Source organism: Leptosomus discolor, chromosome 14 (assembly GCF_034619465.1).
Source record: "Leptosomus discolor isolate bLepDis1 chromosome 14, bLepDis1.hap2, whole genome shotgun sequence".
NCBI lineage: Eukaryota > Metazoa > Chordata > Aves > Leptosomiformes > Leptosomidae > Leptosomus > Leptosomus discolor.
Window position 1 is genome coordinate 3,751,483 of NC_141404.1, and position 19,199 is coordinate 3,770,681.

Below are 19,199 nucleotides of genomic sequence, written 5' to 3' on the forward strand. Positions count from 1 at the left end.
ATGCCTGTCCCTAAACACTGCCCACTGAGCCGCTCCTGCTCACGTCATGCTCCTCTGGCACCACGAGCTGCAATCCCCGGCCGAACACCTCCTGCAGGTGGGGACCCCTTGCCCTGCTCTCTGTCATCATCCCCCTCCCAAATACTGGACCGGGCTCAGCCCCGTGGGCAGCAAGATCTCTGTGCCTGGTGCAGCACCTACTCCTCTCCCTTAGCCCGTCCTGCTCTGATAAAGGCCCTGAGCTGACACAGAGGAATTCTGGCCAATACTGATAAAGCAGTAAAAACCTGGTAACAGCTCCAGAAGCCCAGCTGGGCTGGGAAAAACAGACTTTCCCTGGGAAAAGGCACCCCCGCCAGCAGGCAATGAGTGGGGCTGACATTAAAAAAGCACTCTCTGGCAGCAGCGTCCTCTCCCGGGCCCTGTTATCTGCCTGTAAATCTGCTCCTCCCTGTCCTCGCCTGGCACATCCCAGCTCCACGCCGGATCCCAGCGCTGCACGATACCCCCAGGGCTGAAGTAGGGGACTGCAGAGGAGGAACAGGCTGTCCTCTGGCATGGGGGACAGGCGCTGGCCAAGGCGTTCCGTGCAGGCAAACCCAGCAGGGACACGATCTCACCCACACCTGGGCCGACACGCTGCACCAGTTCAGCCTGCAAACCAGCAGTCACCAGTCTTTCCTTAGCCCAGTCCCCAGCTGGGATGGCCAAGGGACCTGTGTGCCATCCTTCTCCTCCATCCTGGGGAAAGACCCAATTCCTAAGGCAGGGAAAGCCTTCTCCTTTATTCCCAGTCCAGCACTCGCTGTGCACACTGCCGGGGCTGCACTGGGTTTGGGATCCTCCAGCCGACGGGCAGCACTGGCACAAAGTTGTGCCGTCCTTCCCAGACCCGCTCCCAGCTTTCGGAAGCCAGACTGGAAAACAGTCCTTTAGGGGCTGGGAAGAAACAGCGAAGCGCCTGCTGAAACTGTGCAAGAGAGAACATGCCCAGAGGAAAAACAGGGCAAGAAAATCAGACTGGCAGGCGGCCCTCTCGCCCGGAGCCCGTCTCCTGGTTTGCTCTGCTGCCCTCACTGCACAAATACGTCTCTCCCAGGGCAAGTCAAGCCCGCCCTTCGCCTCGCCCGGAGAGCACCAAGCGCGCCGGTGCGCGGGGCAGGCGCGTGTGTGGATGCCCTCCTCGTCCTCCTCCGCACCGAGCTGTTTTGCAGCCCTGCCTCAGCGCTGCACCCGCCTCTCCTCTCCCAGATTAATGCTGTGACATTTTGAAACCTCTCTCAGCTCATTAGGCAGTTGCGTAACGCGCCCAGCACTAACACCATTTAGAAAGCTAACCTAATTACTGGTGCCAGCTGCCAGCGTGTGCCGCGCCAGGGAGGGGACGGGGAGGGTGGGCTTGCTTGCAAATACGGCCACCGAACATCACCCATCTCAGCCAGCCGTCCTCAAAGCAGCCCGGCAGGGTGACAACTGCCCGCTGGCACTACTAAGGCCATGGTCGGTGTGGATGGGCGTCCTGAAACCTAAAAGGATGTCATACAACGGGGCTTCACCCGGCAAATACCGCCTGCTCCATCGGGGATGCAGCCTTGCTGCCGTTGCAAGCATGCAAGGAGATCAGCCACTCACCCCTTACCTTCTCTCATGGCCAAAGAGCCGGGCCACTTCTTCTCTCCCAGGGCTACGGGCCCGGGTTCTCCGCTCTAGCCGCTTCCTCTCCACCTGGAAGGCCTCACGATTACTGATCCTAACGGCCTTGGGAACGTCGGCCAGGGTGGTGTACTGCCGGCTGGCTTTAAAAGAAAGGGGACGCCCCGATTTTTCAGGTCCCCTTCCTACATCTCTGCTGCCGGAGTCCTTGTGCATGGGGCAACTGCTCTTCGAGTCCAAGGAGTTCAGAGAGAAGCTGTGAATCATTCGGTCGCCTGATCGGGTACCTGGGGAAGGAAAGGGCCGGGCATGCTCCTGCGAGGGCGATTTGGGATAACTGTACCTGTTGTTTGGGGTGCTGGGGCTGGGTGGGCTCGGTGGGGGCGGCAGCTGCTGCTCCTCCAGCTTCGAGTCTTGCTTGGTCTTCTCTAAGGAAAAGTACCCGCTCTCGACACGCGTCTTCCGCCCACAGTCTATCCGGTCTCCATTCATGGAGCTTTCATCTAAGGGACAGAGAAGTTACCGAGCTTGGTCTGAAGTCAAGAGTTCTGCTTTGAACAAAAACCACCCCGATTCCACCCAAGACGGGGCAGAAAATGACAGCAGAGACAGTCTGGGCCCCAGCTCCACGCTATGCCACCTCTTGCAGCCTTGGCTTTACCACCCTGACAACCCCTCATGCCCACGGAGATAGTGGGATGACCTGCAGGGAACTGGGGATGCTGGCCCAACCCTTGGGTTTGGGCTTAAATGGCTGAAAGACCTAAACCTTCAACCCAAGCAACGGACAGCTGCAGCCACTGCTCTGCACCGATTTCCATCCCTGTCCCGCCCAGCCCGGCATCGACCACAGCGCCGTGGGCGGAAAGCGATGGACACCTCGCTCCTGGCAGCTGGGAGCGGGCGGAAAGCATCCTCCCCCCGCCGCCGAGCGAGCAGATAAAGGAAACGGCCGCAGCGCAGGGGACCTGTCCACAGCCCCAGCAGGAAGAGTCCCCAGCCCTTATTGTTTCAGGGAGAACAATGCTGCAGCCCCGGCGCCTTCCAGGGACTCATCGGGGACACCAAACGTCAAAAGGGCCCTGACGCAAGGGCCGGCGGAGGAAGCGACGCTCGGGGCTTGGCAGCCCTGACAGCCAGGCTGAGAGCAGCGTGGCCCCGCGCCCTCCGGGTGCCCCAGGAGGGGATGTGGAGGGGCTAGAAAACGCATTTTCCCCCTCATTTTGCCCCCAGCATGAGGGTAACGTCACCTGCGAGGGCAGGGAGCCCCGTTTCCCTGGTGGGGCAGGACTGAGCCCCATGCTGTGATTTTCCAGCACGTGATGCTATATTTTTCCCTCCTGAAACCCAGCCCGTAACACCTTACTCTGGTCCCCACACAGCAGGGATCAGGTCTGCTTCCCTCTCCTTGCTGGGATGCTACAGGAACCAAACCCAAGGAAAACTTTTCCCTCTATGGTGGTTTTCTGCCAGCTCAGCTACACAAAGTGGGTCACTGCAGTGTCACATCAGTGCTGGCAGCCCCATCCCTCACCTTCCTTGCTGTCCAGCACGGGATCCTTCAGGGAGCTGGCAGCCCCGGCCTGGCCTTGCACCGGGCTCTGTGCTGGGCTGATGCCGCTGCCCCCATCCGCTTGGTCTTTGCCCCTCATTTCTTCCTGCCAAAGCGTGGACTTGGTGGCAGGGACCTTCTCCGCACTGGGGATGCTGCTGCTGGTCACGGCCATCTTAGCAGGACCGGGCTCCTAAAGAGAAGAGAGCAGACAGCAGGATTAGAGGGGTTTGCCCCAGCTCCGCACCCTATGGGGTGCCTATGGGGCTGTCCCTGAAGGCGTGGGTGCCACACAGCTTGGGGGCTGCCCGGGATGCATGCCGTGACAGGATGGGGCTGCTCAGCCACGTGCCACCGCTGCATTCCCAAGGGGACAAGCTTGCAGGTGGAAACCCTGCCGCGGGGCAGCACGGTGGGGTGACAGGCTAGGACTTCCTCGGCCAAAGGGACCATCGCTGCTCTCATAGAGCAAGAGACAACATCCCTCACCATCCCTCCCTGGGGAGGATTCCCGAAAGTGGCTGCACCTCCCCACCCATCCAGCTGGGAAAAAAAATCCAGAGCAAAGGCAAGGCAACAAAGGCAGGAGACCGGGCTCTGCGGCAGCGGAGGGGCTCTCTGGCTTTGTTTTCGGATAGGAACCGCCCCTCCCGGGGCGGCACGCGGGACACTGTGGCCACCGACACGTAACTCCTTGGGAAAAGCCCATCTCGTGCTCACACAGCCCAGCCCCGAGCAGAGCAAAGCCCCAGCTCTTCCCTGGTGTGCAGGGTCCCACACGACTCTGCTCACAGCCCAGCACAGCAGCTCTTCCCAAAAGCTGTCCGGTGCGCGCGCGCGGGGCTCTGCACCTGAATTCACGTGCAACGCCGCAGACCCGCAGAGAAACGGGTCTCTCAGGTCCTGACTCATGGGGAAGGTGGAAATGCTCCCCTCACCTCCGCCAAAACCCAGTTTGGAGCGCACCCTCTGTAACTGATGCAAATAAACACAGCATCCCCCCACTTCCCTCTGCATGTCCCCGGTCCTTCTGCGCCTCCCCGGTCCCTCTGTGGGCTGTCTCACGGGCAGCCGCTGCCTTTCACAAATACAGACCAACACCAGGCTTCTCTCCTGGGTCTCATTTGCCAGGACTGAATTTTCTCAGTGTTATAACTAACATCAAAAAACCAAAAGAAATCAAGCTAAAGGACACAGGACAGAGAAGAAAATTAATTCCCTGTCACCAGCAGCCGTGCTGTTTCTTCGTCACAGCTGGTTTCCTACGGGCCACTGATAAAACGAATAAAACCCAACCGGTGCTGTACTCCTCCCGGGTGCTTCGGCTGCTTGTTTTAAAAAGGAAATAAAACATCGCGTTGAGCTTTGTGCTATTTTAAACCAATACCCATCATCTTAAATGCTTCTCTAGCTAACAAGCTTCTCTAGCTAACAAGGAGTCCACCAGATGATGATGCCATTTTGGTGGCCACAGCCTGGGCAGCCCAGGTTGGGTGCACGCCCCAGCAGAGGCAGCAGCTTTCACAATTCATTCAGGGTTTGGCTTTGCTCGTTCGCAGATGTTTTGCTGTTGTTGTATTAAGCTTCTGCACTAGCAGATTATTTTCCTTAAAGCCACCAATAAATCAATGACAAATGACCCCCCTCCAAAGTCTCCAGATTGTGGGAAGTTTCCCATCTGCCTGTTCCCTTTCCACAGGGCAGGGGGATTCCAGGAGCGCCTGAGCCGGCAGCCACAGGCTGGGGACACAGGCTGCCAAGAGCATCCCTTCCATCCCCTCTCCCACATCAGCAGAGCCACCGGTGGGTTTTAGCCCTGCACCTCCAAATCAGCATTTGCAGGGCTGCGCTGGAGCCGCCAGGGATCTCCCAGGGAGCAGGTCCTGGCTCCACACACAGCCACAACAAACAGCAAATGACCTCAATTTTTTAAAAAAATCCCCTTGGAAATTTCACTCTGAAGGAATGCAGTGTTGGAGGTAAACGATCCAGAGTTCACGGGCACCCAACTCGAGGGGACCCTGCTTGAGCAGGGGGTCCGATCAATCTCCAAGGTCCCCTCCACCCTCAACCACTCTCTCATTCATTGATCCAAAAGCCCAAAAGCTAATTGCCAGCCCAGGATATATATTTTTATATATCCCCTCCACACACCCCCATATAATTATTTGTAGACATGTATTTAATTAGACAGAGATATGAGGGCCAAAAAGCAGTCTGTAAGCAAGCAGAGAAATTAACTCTTTGCCACTCAGTGGCATAAACAGCTCCAAAACGGAGCGTGCACCAAAATCAGCAAAACCAGCCTCCAGTTGCATAAAGTGTGCCTGGGCACGCTCTGCTTACCCGAGCCCGCCGCACCCCTGTGCAAACCCGTCCTGCAACAGAGGGCAGCGCCCCAAAATCCCACATTTCAGCCCCAAATCCTGTCTCAATTCCTCAGGGACAGCAGGCAGGCAACGGCAGCCAGCCCAGTGTGTCCCGCTGCCTGCAGCACTCTGCCTCAGCACAGCAAAAGCTGGAAGAGAAACCTGCCCTTTTTCCCCTCAGACCGCAACCTGCTTGCAAAGCCAAGCTGAAAACACCTCTAGGATGGCACCTAACAACTCCTGTCCAAAAATTTGCAGCTGGAGAGATAGTCCCAGCTTTGCCTGCGTTGCACCCACCCTGGTGTTTTTACGGGGGGAAGATGCAAAATGATGGGGAGAGCTGAAAAACGGCCCTGATGCCCCAGGAGCACCTGGCTGCAGCCAAGGTCTGCTGTAGCAGACAAGGAAAAACGACATGTGAATGAGAAACAAGCAGAGATATTCATTGTTTAAATTTTTTTCTTAAATCACAAAGGTGTCTGTCCCTCCCTGAGCGGCTCTCAGACATGATCCGCTGCCGGATTAGCGGGCAGCCGTCTTTAGAAAGAAATCAGGCTTTCTCTGCCAGCGCACAGAGAGCGAGCTGAACAGCAGCCAGCTTCAGGAGAAGCCATTTCACAGAGGGGGATCGGTGTCGATTTTCTCCCCAGCACCCTTTCTCCTTGCGCCCAGACCAGCCGCCTGCATCGGCGCGACTCGGAAAACACCAGGAAGATGCTTTTTCCATCCTCCTTCTGCCTTTGCAGGTGGCTTGTGAGCGCCTCACATCGCAGCACCCGCCCGGTGGCGGGTCCCACGCAGAGTTTGGTTTTGCAAAAGTGAATTTGAGTCTTTTTTTTTTTTTTTTTTTTTTCCTGGCACCATGGGGCCAGGAGCGATGGGATGGAGAGGGTGGAAGAGTAGCGAGCAGGATAGGGCTTGGGGTGGACCACCCTCCTCCCTCCCACACGAGCTTTAGGGAGCGGGGTGGTCCGCCCCAAGCCAAGGGGGAAAAAGTGCCACCAGGCTGCACGCTCACCCCATCCCCAAGCACCTGGGGAGCCCGTCTGCCTGCGGGGAGCCAGCATCCCTCCCGCAGCCGCTTCCCTTATTTGGTGCTCAGGAGCTCGGATCCTGTACAGTTTCCAAGAAGTTGCCATGGCAATGAAATGTAACCCAGAATGATGTTTTTCTGGCTCTGCGCCCCTTCTCCTCTCCGCCCCGTCCCCCTCCTGAACCCAGCCTGAGTTTAGTCTTGCGCCAGGGATGGGGTGAGCATCCCTGCCCTGCTGCAGCAGCTCGCTGGGGTGCCCCAAATGTGGCAGCCCCCTCCCTGGGGCTTGAGGATGGGCAACTCTTGGCCCCGGAGGGAGAAGGCATCCTCCCTGGAGCATCACTGGAGTCAGCACTCGAGGGGCTGTGACGACCCCAGCCCTCAGGAGGGTGTGGGTCAGACTTTCAGACTGGTGGGCAAAAAATTATCATCTTCCCTCGCAATTTTTTTCCCCATTGCCCAGAACCTCTTTATCCGGTGAAGTGGTGGGAATTTGATTCAAACAAACACCGTACAAAACCCACCCATGGCCCAGTTTGCACCAGGACCATCCTGGGGACTTTATCGAAGGGGACTTGAAAACTGGGGCTCAGGGGAGCCCCAATGCTGTTTTCAGTCCCCCAGTGCTGCAGCCCAGCTCGGCCAGAGGAGCCCTCCCACCCGCTCCCCTGTGGCGGTGGGATGCACGGCCGGAGGTCAGGCGGCCTCGGGGACGTGGCTGTTCTCAGCCCCAGCGAGGGACGAGGGTGGCCTCGGGGTCACGTTCCCCATCTGTGGGATTCTCCCCCACTCTGGCCACGTGGGAGCCCGGCAGGAACGAGTGAGTCACGGCTGGCCCCGCTTTTTACCATTTATAGTCAAAGTGAGCACGAAGCCACCGCCGGGTCCCTGGAGAGCCCAGCTCCGGCCCCCGGAGCTCCCAGCCTGGCCCTGGCCTTTAGTATTTTCCTTTCATTCCCATTATCTCTGGGGTCATCTCAAAGGGGGTAACCGGAGCCCGATGGAATTTCATCCTGTTTCTGCCGAAATGGCCCGTGAACGGCCAGCACCTCTTCCCGGTCCCCCACGGGGACCACACGGCTTTGTGGCTGCTCCCGGGACAGAGCGTGCAGGGCTGGTGCCATAAGACAGTGCTTGGGGGGGCGAAAACACGGCCCCAAAGCAGCCACGAAGGCAGCAGCAGCAGCGTTGTGACCCTGGGAAGTGATGAGCAGGAATTAATTCAAGCCATCCTGCTGCCCCGTCTCGCCTCAGCTCTCGCCCGCTGTGCAGGCAGCATCAGAGGGCTGGCAGCCCGCTGGTCCAGCTGGTTTCGGGGGGGGATCTTCCCCGGGAGCAGAGCAATGCCATGGCCCTGAGAGGGAGGCAAGGGACTGGATGACAGTGCCTGGGGTTACCTGGGGAGTTGGGGGCTCTACCTTCCTCTTCTTCTTCTGATTCTGCTTGTTCGTCCTTGGATAGACTATCAGCATCTCCAGCCACCTGCAGGCAGACAAAGCAAAAGGTGAGGTCTGTGCCGTGGGGTGCAACGCAGCTTCCCGCAGGCTGTGGACCCCAAAGCTGTTCCCTGCCACGGGTGGCTCTGACCACACTGCCCAGGGAGATGCTGCCCCATCCTGCCTCCGGGGCAGGCTGCCTGCAAGCTCCAGAGACAGAGCACCTGCATGTCACCCCTAAGCCCAGCCTTCTGGGCTCCGAACTGGAGCTGGGCACACAGAGGAGCTCAGCTTCTTCAACCTAGTCAGGGTCAACGTGGTAAATAGTACCCAGAAATCATCCCAACCGGCTCCTGGGGGGAAAAATGAGGTAGGAGAGGAGGGGAGGAGGGATGACCCCAGGGTGCTTTGGCTCAAACCCCGCTCACTGCAAGAGTGAGGCCGCAGCCAAGGCAGACACGGGACAGGGATTCAAGGATCCCAAAAGACAGCCAAGAGGGACAGAGCCTCCAACAAGACCTTCCCCCTTCAGCGAGGCCAATGCTCGCACACCGCACACAAAGCGCTTTTGTCCAAGAAAGGGCAGCGTGAGCTTGGCCTTGAGAAGTCCATCCCCTGCACAAATCGCTTGTTTGGGGGACCCTCCTGTGCCCTCCCGCCACGGCCCGATGACCTGCCCCCGCATCTCTGTGAACACCACGGGGATCCAGGGACCGCTGGGAAACATTCCTGCTTCAGATGTCCCTGCTTCCTTCTCCTGTTCCCCCCTACTTTGCACGCTGCTGCTGTAAAGCGTTTTGAGATGACCACATCAAGTGGGTTTTGGTTAAGCAATAAATGCCAGAAGCATGCAACGAACGTAAAACAAATTCTCCCCCAGCCGGGGAAATCTTCCTGTCATGCTGCAACTGCAAATGAAACCCGTCTGGCTCAGACCCAGAGCGGGACTGTTTCAGGATGATTAATGTTTGCAGTCAGAAGCAAATGCGCTGCTTCAAAATCCAGTGCCAGGCCAATGAACAATAAATCAGCCCCACCTTGCTCTGCAATGCCTCTCCCTCCCGCGTGGCGGGCAGGACTGGCAACAAAAGGCTGAGCTGCGAGCCCGAGTGTGGGGAGAGGGAGAAGAGAGCAGGGTGTGGGGGTTGGCCATGTTTTGGGGCGCAGCTATTGCTCCTGCCTTGGCTGGAGGACAGGAGCTGGCTCCCCCGTGGCACTGTTCCCCCCGTGCCTCTGCAGCCCGGCTCTGCAGTTGCTGCAACCCCGCTGCCAACGGGGCGAGGGGGGCGGCCGTGCTGCCAGAGGACAGGTCTGCTGGCCCAAGGTGGTGGGATTCACCCACGCTCACACGTCGCAGTAGAGCAGGGATGTTCCAATGCATAAAACGTACCTCTGATCAAAGTCCCAAGCTCTTGGTAGAAAAATGCCTATTTCAACCAGTATGTACCAAAATGGGGGGGAGTCACAATCAAAGAAAATGCTTGGAAATAGGAATCATCTCAACAGAAAGCACTGACTGCTGCTGACAGGGCTTGGGCAAGCAGGAGACACCACGCCTTGGGTAGAGCGGGAAAGAGGAAGCACTTTGTCCCTTCAACTTTCTGCTCTAGTTTCAAGTGTCAACAAATTCTGGGAGCGACGCAACGAGCTCCAGACATGCCACGTGGGGTGCTGCAGGTGAGCAGCAGCACCGTTGCAGTCTGTCGCCGCGTGCTGGCAGCTCGACTCTCCCATGGCTCTGCGCCCTCACCAGCACCAGCTTCAACCCAAGCCAGCACGCGAGCGATGGACGAGCGTGTTTCTAGGTCATCGTCCAACACCTGGAGTTGAGGAATCTACGGTGATTTGCTCATTTTAGTGGCCTAATCTCCAGTGGTGCTGAGCAACCGCATCCCAGCGGCAGGCGCTCCTATGAGTGATGATATATTAATCGTCCTCGGAGCTCAGATGCTTCACTGGGACCAGCGGGGTGGGCTGCAACTGCCCCCTCTGCCAGCCCGCCTGCAGAGAGCGAGCAGGGCGAGGTGGACACTACGAAGGAGAGTCCGAATGGGGATGGGGTAAATGCAGAGCAGGCAGCCCAGGGACAGACGAGGACCAGAGGGCGTATGGTGCTTGGCGTCGGGCATGCCAGCCCCAGGACTATGGGACCTGCCGCTGGTGGTATCTGAGCCAACAGGCTGGGTGACTGATCGGTTGCTGTCCTAAAAGCACCGTGGGGTCACCCCAGCACCCATCGGCTCCAACCCCATCTTGGCATTCACCCTGCAGCCAAGCTTCTTCCCTCGGCCAATAAATAGCTGCTTTCTGCTGGGACTGAAGCTGCCACGGCCAGCCCAGGAGCTCCTCGGCATCAGATACACCCCCTGAGCATCCCACAACCACACCAGTGTAGCTCAGCTCGCTCCCAGGGGTAAATTCCACAGGGAGTGTTGCTCTGCAGGGGGGAGCAGGCTAATCCCCAACAGCAGACAACAAAACTGACCTAAAAACAGTGGACTTCATAAATAACGAGTGACTCGGGGGCATCTTGGCTCCGGGGCCTGGCCAAGGCTCCCAGCAGAGGCTCTGAAAGGTGTCTGGCATGTTGGGAAGCCTCAGGCTGCAGCCCAGCACGGCTGAGTACGTGCACTAGGTGCGGAGGAAGGACTTAAACCATCCACTGCAGCACAGGTCTCCACTGAAGTCAGTGCTTATGCTCACCCTGTAATCTGGTGGCTCAGCGGGTGCTCAGGCCCTCGCTCTGCTGCAGAGCACCAGGCAACGGCAGGAGAGCGGGGAAGGGGAAAGAAACCCTGTCCTTGCCAAAAAGGTGGAGAAGACTGGAGCTAAGTGTGAGGCAGCAGCTACACCCGGCCCCCAGCACTGTCCCTACAGCAGGCTCTGATTGTCACTCAGGGATCAGCCTGGGTACACACTGACACAGCACCTGGCCTCGGGCAAGGTGCTACCTGCCCTCCTCTTCCTCCTGGCTAAGGGAAGCAGCTCCCTGCAGCAGCTCAGCCCCAGATCTGCACTCACCCGCTGATGATCTCCTTGTTCTCAGCCCGGATGAAGTGCTCCTTCTCCGGCGTCAGGATGCACAAGGAGAATTTCTGCCCTGTCCGGCTCTCCCCGTCCACCACATCCGTGCACTGGTTCATGTTGATGGTGCCCTGCGGGAGGGTGGTTGGCTGCAAGGGGAAAGAGAAAGGAGGAACGTTTAAGGAGAGCAGACGAGCGCAGAGTTGAGCCCTAAAACCTCTCCTGGCGGACACCAGGATCCTACACACCAAGATGCTCCGCCCGTGAGTACCCACCGCCATCCGTGTGCCGTGCTGGCACACAGCACAGCCCTGGGCCACACATCTAGGGACACACACCAGCAGCCACAACTCCTGTCAGCCCAGTCCAGTCCAACCCAATCCACTGCTGCCAGCAAGATGCTTCTCCTATGCCAAACGCCCAGGGAAGGATGGCTGCCCCGCTGCAGCACAGGGACACCAGGGCAAGGCACCGAGTGGCTGGCTTTGGGTTTGCAGCTGCAAACCATCTGGGGTGGTGGGGTGGCGCCTGGGGACAGAGGGTGGCAAAGCAGTAAGGCCCCACCACCCTCAGCGCAGGACGGCTCAGGCACTAGAGACACGACAAGCCAGGTTTTTCCCACTAAATTTAACAAAACACGGAGTTTGCCAGGGAGGGACCTTTTTTGTCTGACAGGTTTTGCAAACACAGTGTCACCTCCTGGTCCCCTTGCTCCAAGCAGACACAGTGGAGTGGGACAGGCGGTGGTCCCCCTGGCCCGAGGGGACACGGAGGGTCCCAGAGGGGTGTCAGCACTGACGAGAGCTGACAGGTCCATCTGGAGCAGCACCGGCTCATCCGATTACAGCATGGCCACCCACTCCCGGTGCATGGCACCCGCAGCCCTTCCTCCCCGAGTGGCAATGCCACGTCTGGCCCCCTCCCCAGCCTGCCTGTGACCCACCAGGCTCAGTGACACTGGGGTCCCCCCTGCATCCCAGTGTGAACCTGCACCTGGACCATAAATGACCAGGCGGAGGGACCCCTCCGAGCTTCCAACGGCACCGAAGGAGCACCCAAAGCAGCCCGTGGCCACCTCCTCACCCCACCAAAGCCTCCTTGTGCCCTCCAGATGGCCGGGCCAACAGGGAGATGGATTGTTGGCAGATGCTGTCAAGGTTTTTACCATGGAAACCAGCTCCCCTGCCAATAAAACCCCTCCAAAAGCAGCCTACACTATGTAAAGAAGGGGCGATTAGGGAAAGCTCGATGGCCCCAGCCTATAACCCCAGGAAATTCAGATCAGCCCACCACGGCCCCCGGTTTACCCATCCGCAGGCCATGGGAAACAGCCCCCTTCTCCAGAAAAGGAAGCCTCCTTCCCTGCAGCTGTGTCCCCAGGCAGGAGCATCCTACAACAGCAGTGGCATGGAGCCATCACGTGTGCTGCAGCATCAGTGCCCAGCATGGGCACACGAATGGGACCAGTTGTACATCAGGGACAACAAAACCTCCTGTTTTCCTTTGTGGAAACCAGCATCAACATCCTCAGACCCCTTGGGACGGAGGGAAAGCCGAGCCCAGACCCCCAGCACGGTGCATGCGCAGACGCCCACCCTGCACTGCTGCGGGTAGTCGGCTCCTAAGAGGATTTTTTTTGTCTCAGACAACAAAAATAAAACCCTGCTTTCCGGGAGCTATAAAAACCCAACGGAAAAACTTTCTCCTGCTCCAAGTGGAGTCTTAGAAACGTTTTTGTCTCGCTGGCCTTCAGCACAGCCAAGGCCTCCAGGACTGTAAGGTCTGGGTCCAACCGCCTTCCCCACCCAGAGCATTTCTGCACCAGGGAACACCACCAGGACAGGGGAAAAAGGGGATGAGGACAGCTCCAGGAGGGAGCCCCAGTCCCTCACAGGGACACTGGGACACTCAGCGCACCCTTGCCCACAGGCACCCCTGGACTCCCTGGGAAGCCCTGCAGGGTTTTGGCAGGGAGCTGGCACAGGAGGAGAGGAGGAGACGGCGAAACCCGCCTGCTCTCCTCCCTCTTTAACCCCACGGCAGCGTTCAGGGCGGCTTCCCCCGCTGCTCGCACCCAGCCCCGACCCAAGCGTGCCCGGAGCAGAGGAGCCGGTTTGGGGCCCCCACACTACCAGGGCAGCCCTGTGAAGTGGTTTTGCCGTGTACCCTTCCTTGGGAGGATGAATGCTGACATCTCACACAGACTGACGCATGGGTCCCTGGCCACCACCGTGCCTCCGAGCCGAGACACCAGGAGAGGGGCTGCAAGCAAAGCTGGGATTGCCCCAACTGCGGCCGGGGACACCCCACAGCAGCCCCCTGCACCCCCACACTTCTCAGCAGCCAATTAAACCTGACAGACCAGCAGCTTCGCTCAGTCAGGATGTAAATTCCTTTACACCGTTTATTTCCTTCCTTGGAGGCAGCGCAGGCACTTTAAAGCAAAGCGAAATGCAAAGGGTGCCAGGTGGAAACGCGCACACCCACACGCAAACTCCACCAAGCAAAAAGGATGGGGGTCAGGCAGCCCTGCACCCCAGGAGCACCTCAAAACCGGCCGGGGATCCCTGGCAGAGGAGCTGGCAACGGCACACGGAGGAACCAGGAGAACAGGGACAGCCCTCGCGTGCCGAAGCTGCAGGGCGGTGGCGTGGGAGCAGGGGAAATGGGAGAGGCTCTGCAGCGGGGGACGAGGACACACGGACCCCTTCCCCACCTCTGAGCACCCATTTCGGCACCGGGGCTTTCTCAGGGCTGGGGATGCCCAGGGAAGGATGAGCAGAGCTGGTCCCCAGGCTGGTCCCAGGCCAGACAAGGACTGTGTGGCTCTGACAACTGGACGGGAATAAAAAAATGCAAAAGCAGGGAGGTGTTACGGGGCAGAGACGCCAAAACAATAACAAGGTTGGGACTTCAACCAGCGCTTTGAAGAGCAGATGCTTTGATACAAGGTCGAACCCAGCATTGGACCCCAGGGCCACGGGGAGGCTTCGTGTCCGGGTGAAGCAGGAGTGGAGCTCAGGCTCAGCTCTGGGCTCCAGCTGCTGGCTTCTGCCAGTCCCTGCCTTGGGGACAGCCCTGTCCCCAGGCGATGGCCCTGACTTTGACATTTCCCATGCTGCTGTCAATGGGATGGAGCACACAGCTACCCCAAGACTGGATTTGGTGCCTGAGTGTGTCTTTTAACTGGGGGGAGGATTGGAAGCACAGCATGGTGCCCCAGCAGAGGACACCATTACAGGCACCATCATGAGCAGCAGCTCTCCTCGCTGTCACTGGCCACCTCCGGCCTGGTGAGCGGAGCAGCAGGGAAGGCAGCACTCACACCGTATGAGCAGCTACAGCCCTCCACACTGCCAGCATCAGCAGAGGAGCTGGAGCCAAGAAAACAATAGTGTTGCTGTTTCCCTCTGGTATGACAGATCCATATTTACACACACACGTGCTCACAGCGTCCCCCTCCATACTACACAAAGCCTATAGTACGCTCTCCTCCTCCTCCTCCTCTCCCTTCCCGGGTGCCCGGGACACCAGTCACACCATGCTCTCCACATCCACAACCCCAGCAGCCTCCAGATGAGATGCAGGGACCTTTGGATGGATGCTCTTAGGATGCAGAGCCCAGCAACTGCAGCAGCCCCTACCCTGGACAGTGGAAAGGAGGGGAAGAAAGAACGGGGACCTCTTACAAGCCTGAAGGAAGAAATCCCAAATGGGGTGTTACTGGGGAGACCCAGGTGCTGTGGCAGGAGGATGCGCAGTGCTGGATGCTCTGTGAGCAACGAAATCCCAGGTGCAGTCGCTGATGCTGTAAGTCAACAGGGTTTTTCTGCAAGACACCTCATTTCCATACGGTTTTGCAGGGCTGAGGTAGAAATACAGGATTATTTCATTTTAAAATTTCTAAATTTTCTCCAAGCACCTTCCCCATCATTTCTAACACGCGTGCATCGTAGGAGCTTGATCCAAAATACGACGCAGCTTCGCTCAGCAGCTGTACGCAGGATGTTTTCTGAGCAGGTAACCCCACGGTCAAGCTCCCAAGGAGCGGCTCTGCCATGGCCTCGGTGGGACACAGCCAATGCCCACGCCGTTCTCCAGGGCTATTACACAACACGGGTTGATGAAATCTGGAACACAACCTTTAAAGAAAGGCGATGGGGCAGGGGGAGGAGGAACCAAACAAAAGGGACATTTTACTTTCTGCCAAGAACCAGGAGGGGAAGAAAAAGAAAAAAAAAAACAAAAAACCAACCACAAAACCAACCCACAACCATTTGTCTATCTCACATGGCGGGCTGGTTGCCTTGGCACCAGGGCCCAGCTGTCCCGGGGGGAGAGATCATGGCTCTGCCATCCCACTCCACCGTGATGCTGCACGGGAAGGGCTCAGGCTTCGGCTGGCTCTGCCCTGGCTCCCAGCACCGCCCTGGAGCAGCAGCGAGCCTGCTTCGCCTGGGGAAGAGACATCCACGCTGTCTCCATAAATGTTTCTTGACAAATGTTAATTCTCCAAGCTAAAATATTCATGAGGGTGGCTGCCGACGAGCGCGCTGCTCATTTGCAGCACCCTTGAGTGCTCTGCAAAGGCAGCGGCTGTGTTCGCTAAAAGCTTCACCCATCCCCAGTGCCTGGGATCGGCCGATCACGGGGCTCAAGGCGGGATCCAAGGGGGATTTTGGCTTGGCTGCGGCGTGGGAGGGAGCAAGGTTCTGCCGCCCCATCGCCACGGGTGCATCAGAGCAACGCGGAGTCAACCATGCCTTGGACGAGGGCAACAACGCAGCTTGGACAGGCAGCTCTTGGCACTGGTGGGGCACAGGGAGCCCACACCAGTGCCGCCTCCACCATGCCCACCTGGAGGCCACCAACAACAAAGCACCAACTCCTTGAAAAGTCACAGTGGGCTCCCTTTTCAGCCGTGTGAGGCTCTGCAAGGCCTCCCTAAATCCCCGCTGGGGATGACACCGTGCATACACCGGGGCTGGCTCTGCCGGTGGGCTCGGCTGGGTGCTGCTGCTGGGACACTCAGCCTGATGGTTCCAGTGGGGCGGCCACGGCGTGCCCCGAGCTGCTCCGGCGCCGGGTGAGCAGGGCCAGCACAGCAGCAGGGCTTTAATGAGCGTTTTAGGCTTCCTGCCACTAGGCACGAGGCTATTGAGATGGCCACAACGCGACCGGAGCTCCGCAGCAGGCAGATTTTATTACACTTATAGATCGTCTAACAGGCTGAGCATCCTGGATTTATTAAATTAGACAAAGGCTCTTGAAAACGACCTCTGCGGGCTCTGTAAAAGGATGGACTGGAGCAGTCACCCATCAAAGGGGAGCAGAAGGTTGTGCTCCTCCATCCGACACGCCCCTGTAAGCAGGAGCGCTTCCCCATCCCCGCCGTCCCCACGGCAGCTCTCTCCTCTCCACGTGCCATCCAAGCAGGAGGCAGGTATCCTTTCTCGGCCACCTGAGCACACCTTTCCCACCTGCAGCCTTCCCGTATCAGCAGCTACTGCTCAGTGAAGCCACTGAAAAACCTCTGGCAGGCTCGGGCTGCGCACCAGGCAACAGAAAAAGCAGGTTTTTACCGTAGGCAAGGGAATGCCATGGTGGTATCGAGCAACACGCATCCTCCTGCACTTCTCAGGCACACCTCATGCCCCAGATCTCACTGCTGCCTGGACTCTTCAGCCAGCCAGAAGCTATCACCCCCTTTCACGGACAGAGGCACAAGCGGTGCTCTGGAGATGCGGCCTTGGCACGTGCCGGTGTGGCCCTGCACCGGCAGCAAACCTGGCTCGTGGTACTGCCAGCAGCCACCCTGTGACAAGGCAAGGAGGGGACAGGACACTTGCCCTGGTGTGCAGCCAGTGACGCAGAAACACCCTCCCGGTTGGATAAATGCCGTGACACTTCCCCTGGCCCCATCACACATTTCCTCACCGTTTGCTTGCGCTTGTTCACCACAGGCACCGACAGCCGGCCCCTGAAATTTGTTTTGCCAGAGGAGCTCCCTGCCACCCCAGGTCACCCTCCCCAAGGAACTGGCTTGGGGAGGTGGCCTTGGCAGATGGGTTAGCAAGCCCCAGGCACGCCTGTCCCTGCATGCTGGGCCCCTGTAGAGCCCTCCTGAGCCTCTCCCAGAAGATAAACCAACATCAGCTCGACTTTAACCAAGGGGAAGGAATTTTCTTCCTTGGGAGAAGTTTGGGGAGGGGGTGAAGCGCAGGGGCTGGGCAGGAGAGTTCAGCCAGGGGCCACTTTTAAGCGGAGTCGGTGTTTACATCCACAGACAGCGAGTCTAAACACCGAGCGAGGCCATGAGCTGGCCACGAGCTGCCTGCGAACTGGCCGCCAGCACCCTCCAGCTCCTCTCCCACCCAGTGCCACCTCAGCGAGCCATGGGCAGCACCCACCCTGGGGGTGCCCAGGCAGCAATTTTGGGGCCACGCATCCCATCCGCAGCCCCATCCCCATGGGCACCCATCCGGGGAGCGTGCTCTGGAGCGGAGCGAGCCCAGCCGGGGCTGCGCGGGAGGCTGGAGCTGGCTCGTCTTGGCCTTATATGGCGATTTTCACGCGCTCTTGCAGCTCCCAGCTGCTCCCCACCCCAAAGGAGGGTCGGGAGCTGGCAGCCAGAGCCTAGCCTGCCTCCTTCCTGTTAACCTCTTTCCTGCTGAACGGCCTCCGAGGGTCCCTGCACGACGGGGACGGCCATATCCTGTCCCGACACAACTGCCCACACCGGGCAGGGAGGGTCAGCAAACCTGGTGGTGGTCACCAAGTGGGTGCAACCTCCCTCGGCGCTGGGGTCCAACCCTCTGGGTCCTCGGCAGCGTCCCCAAATCCTCTCCTTTTGGGGGAGCTTGCACCCGTACACATGCACGCTTCCACATCCAGTGCTGCTGGAGGGAAAGAGGGACAAGAAGATGCAGAAGAACAGCGGAACCGTGACAGGAACAACAGCGAGGTCCCACCGGGATGCGGGTCAAGGGGCCACTCTGAGCTGCCATCCTGGCTCTTTGGGGACCAAAGCAAAAGCCCAGCATTGCACCAGGAGCTTGGAGCAGCCACTCAACCCATATCTCGGTTCTTCGGGGACCAAAGCAAAACCCTAGCGTTGCATGGGCACTTGCCGGCCCCACCACACTGAAGGCACCATCTCGCAGCCCTGCAAACCCAAGAGTTATTCTTTCCTCTTGATCTCCGGGATTTAAATGCATTTAAAATGCAAAATGTCCTCCTCCCCTCCCAGGAGGGGGGTGGGAGGAATACTACACGATAACGAATCCGACCCCATCTGCTCGCAGCTGCCAACGTGGCATCTTCCCTGCTCCCTGACAAGCAGGCACCACAGCTACCCAGCCGAAGGGGAAGCAAATATCTGCAGCATTCAAGCAGGTTGTCATGGTAATCAGCCCGATGGCAAAAGCCCGGCGAGACCACGCGCCGGGATGGTACAGGCGGCGAGGGACGAGGGACCGACGCTTGGTGCAGGGACCACGGCAGGCGAGTTGCCTGGAGAGGGAAACGCAGTCGCTTGGTGGTGGGAAGGAAAGGCGGGCTTCATTTGCATCTTGATATTTGAATTTTAGATTGCACTGTTCCAAATTGGCCTTGTCAACTTTACTCTCCACCCCCTCAGTGTAGGAGACGAGTCCCAGGTGGTCCCTGTACCGCACACTGCCAGGCACACACGTGCTGGCACTCACCACCTCCGTGCACGCCGGCTCCCTCCCCAGGAGCAAAAGGCTTCACCGAAACATCAGAAACCACATCCCCATAGCAGGACCCATAAGGTCACCGGCACACTGACGGTCACAGACACAGCGATCCCAATTTTGGAGACAGCCCAGGAGGTGGAAAGCTCGGATGGAGGCAGGGTGACCACCTCTGCTGGTCAGCCAGCCAAGCCCTGTTCAACCTCAGCTAGACCTGGATTTCTGCTTCATGAGGGTGAGGGAAATGGCCTGAGCATCTGCCCAACAGCCCAGGCTGGCTCCGCGAACCAGTCACACCAGGGCTGAGGCTGCTGCACTGACTCTCCAGAGATCTTTCATTTTTGAGCCTAGAACTGGGTAGAAAAACTGGTGAAAGGGGCAGTGCCCTCACTCAGGATCCTTACAGCCACTACGAAA

General features: G+C 58.6%; 1 protein-coding gene across 4 annotated transcripts in view; it reads right to left on the reverse strand.

Annotated features, from left to right (window-relative positions):
- MPRIP (myosin phosphatase Rho interacting protein) overlaps positions 1–19,199 on the reverse strand; it is an 80,980-nt gene that overhangs the window by 34,037 nt on the left and 27,744 nt on the right. For 3 of the 4 annotated variants that reach the window (XM_086473287.1, XM_086473288.1, XM_086473289.1), the window contains exons 4-7: positions 11,065–11,216; positions 8,005–8,089; positions 3,188–3,398; positions 1,640–2,156 (exon numbers count right to left, since the gene is read on the reverse strand). In XM_086473287.1, the coding sequence (XP_086329413.1) occupies positions 1,640–2,156; positions 3,188–3,398; positions 8,005–8,089; positions 11,065–11,216 (965 nt within the window). The remainder of the gene's footprint in view (positions 1–1,639; positions 2,157–3,187; positions 3,399–8,004; positions 8,090–11,064; positions 11,217–19,199) is intronic. The other variant, XM_086473291.1, reaches the window with a different exon arrangement.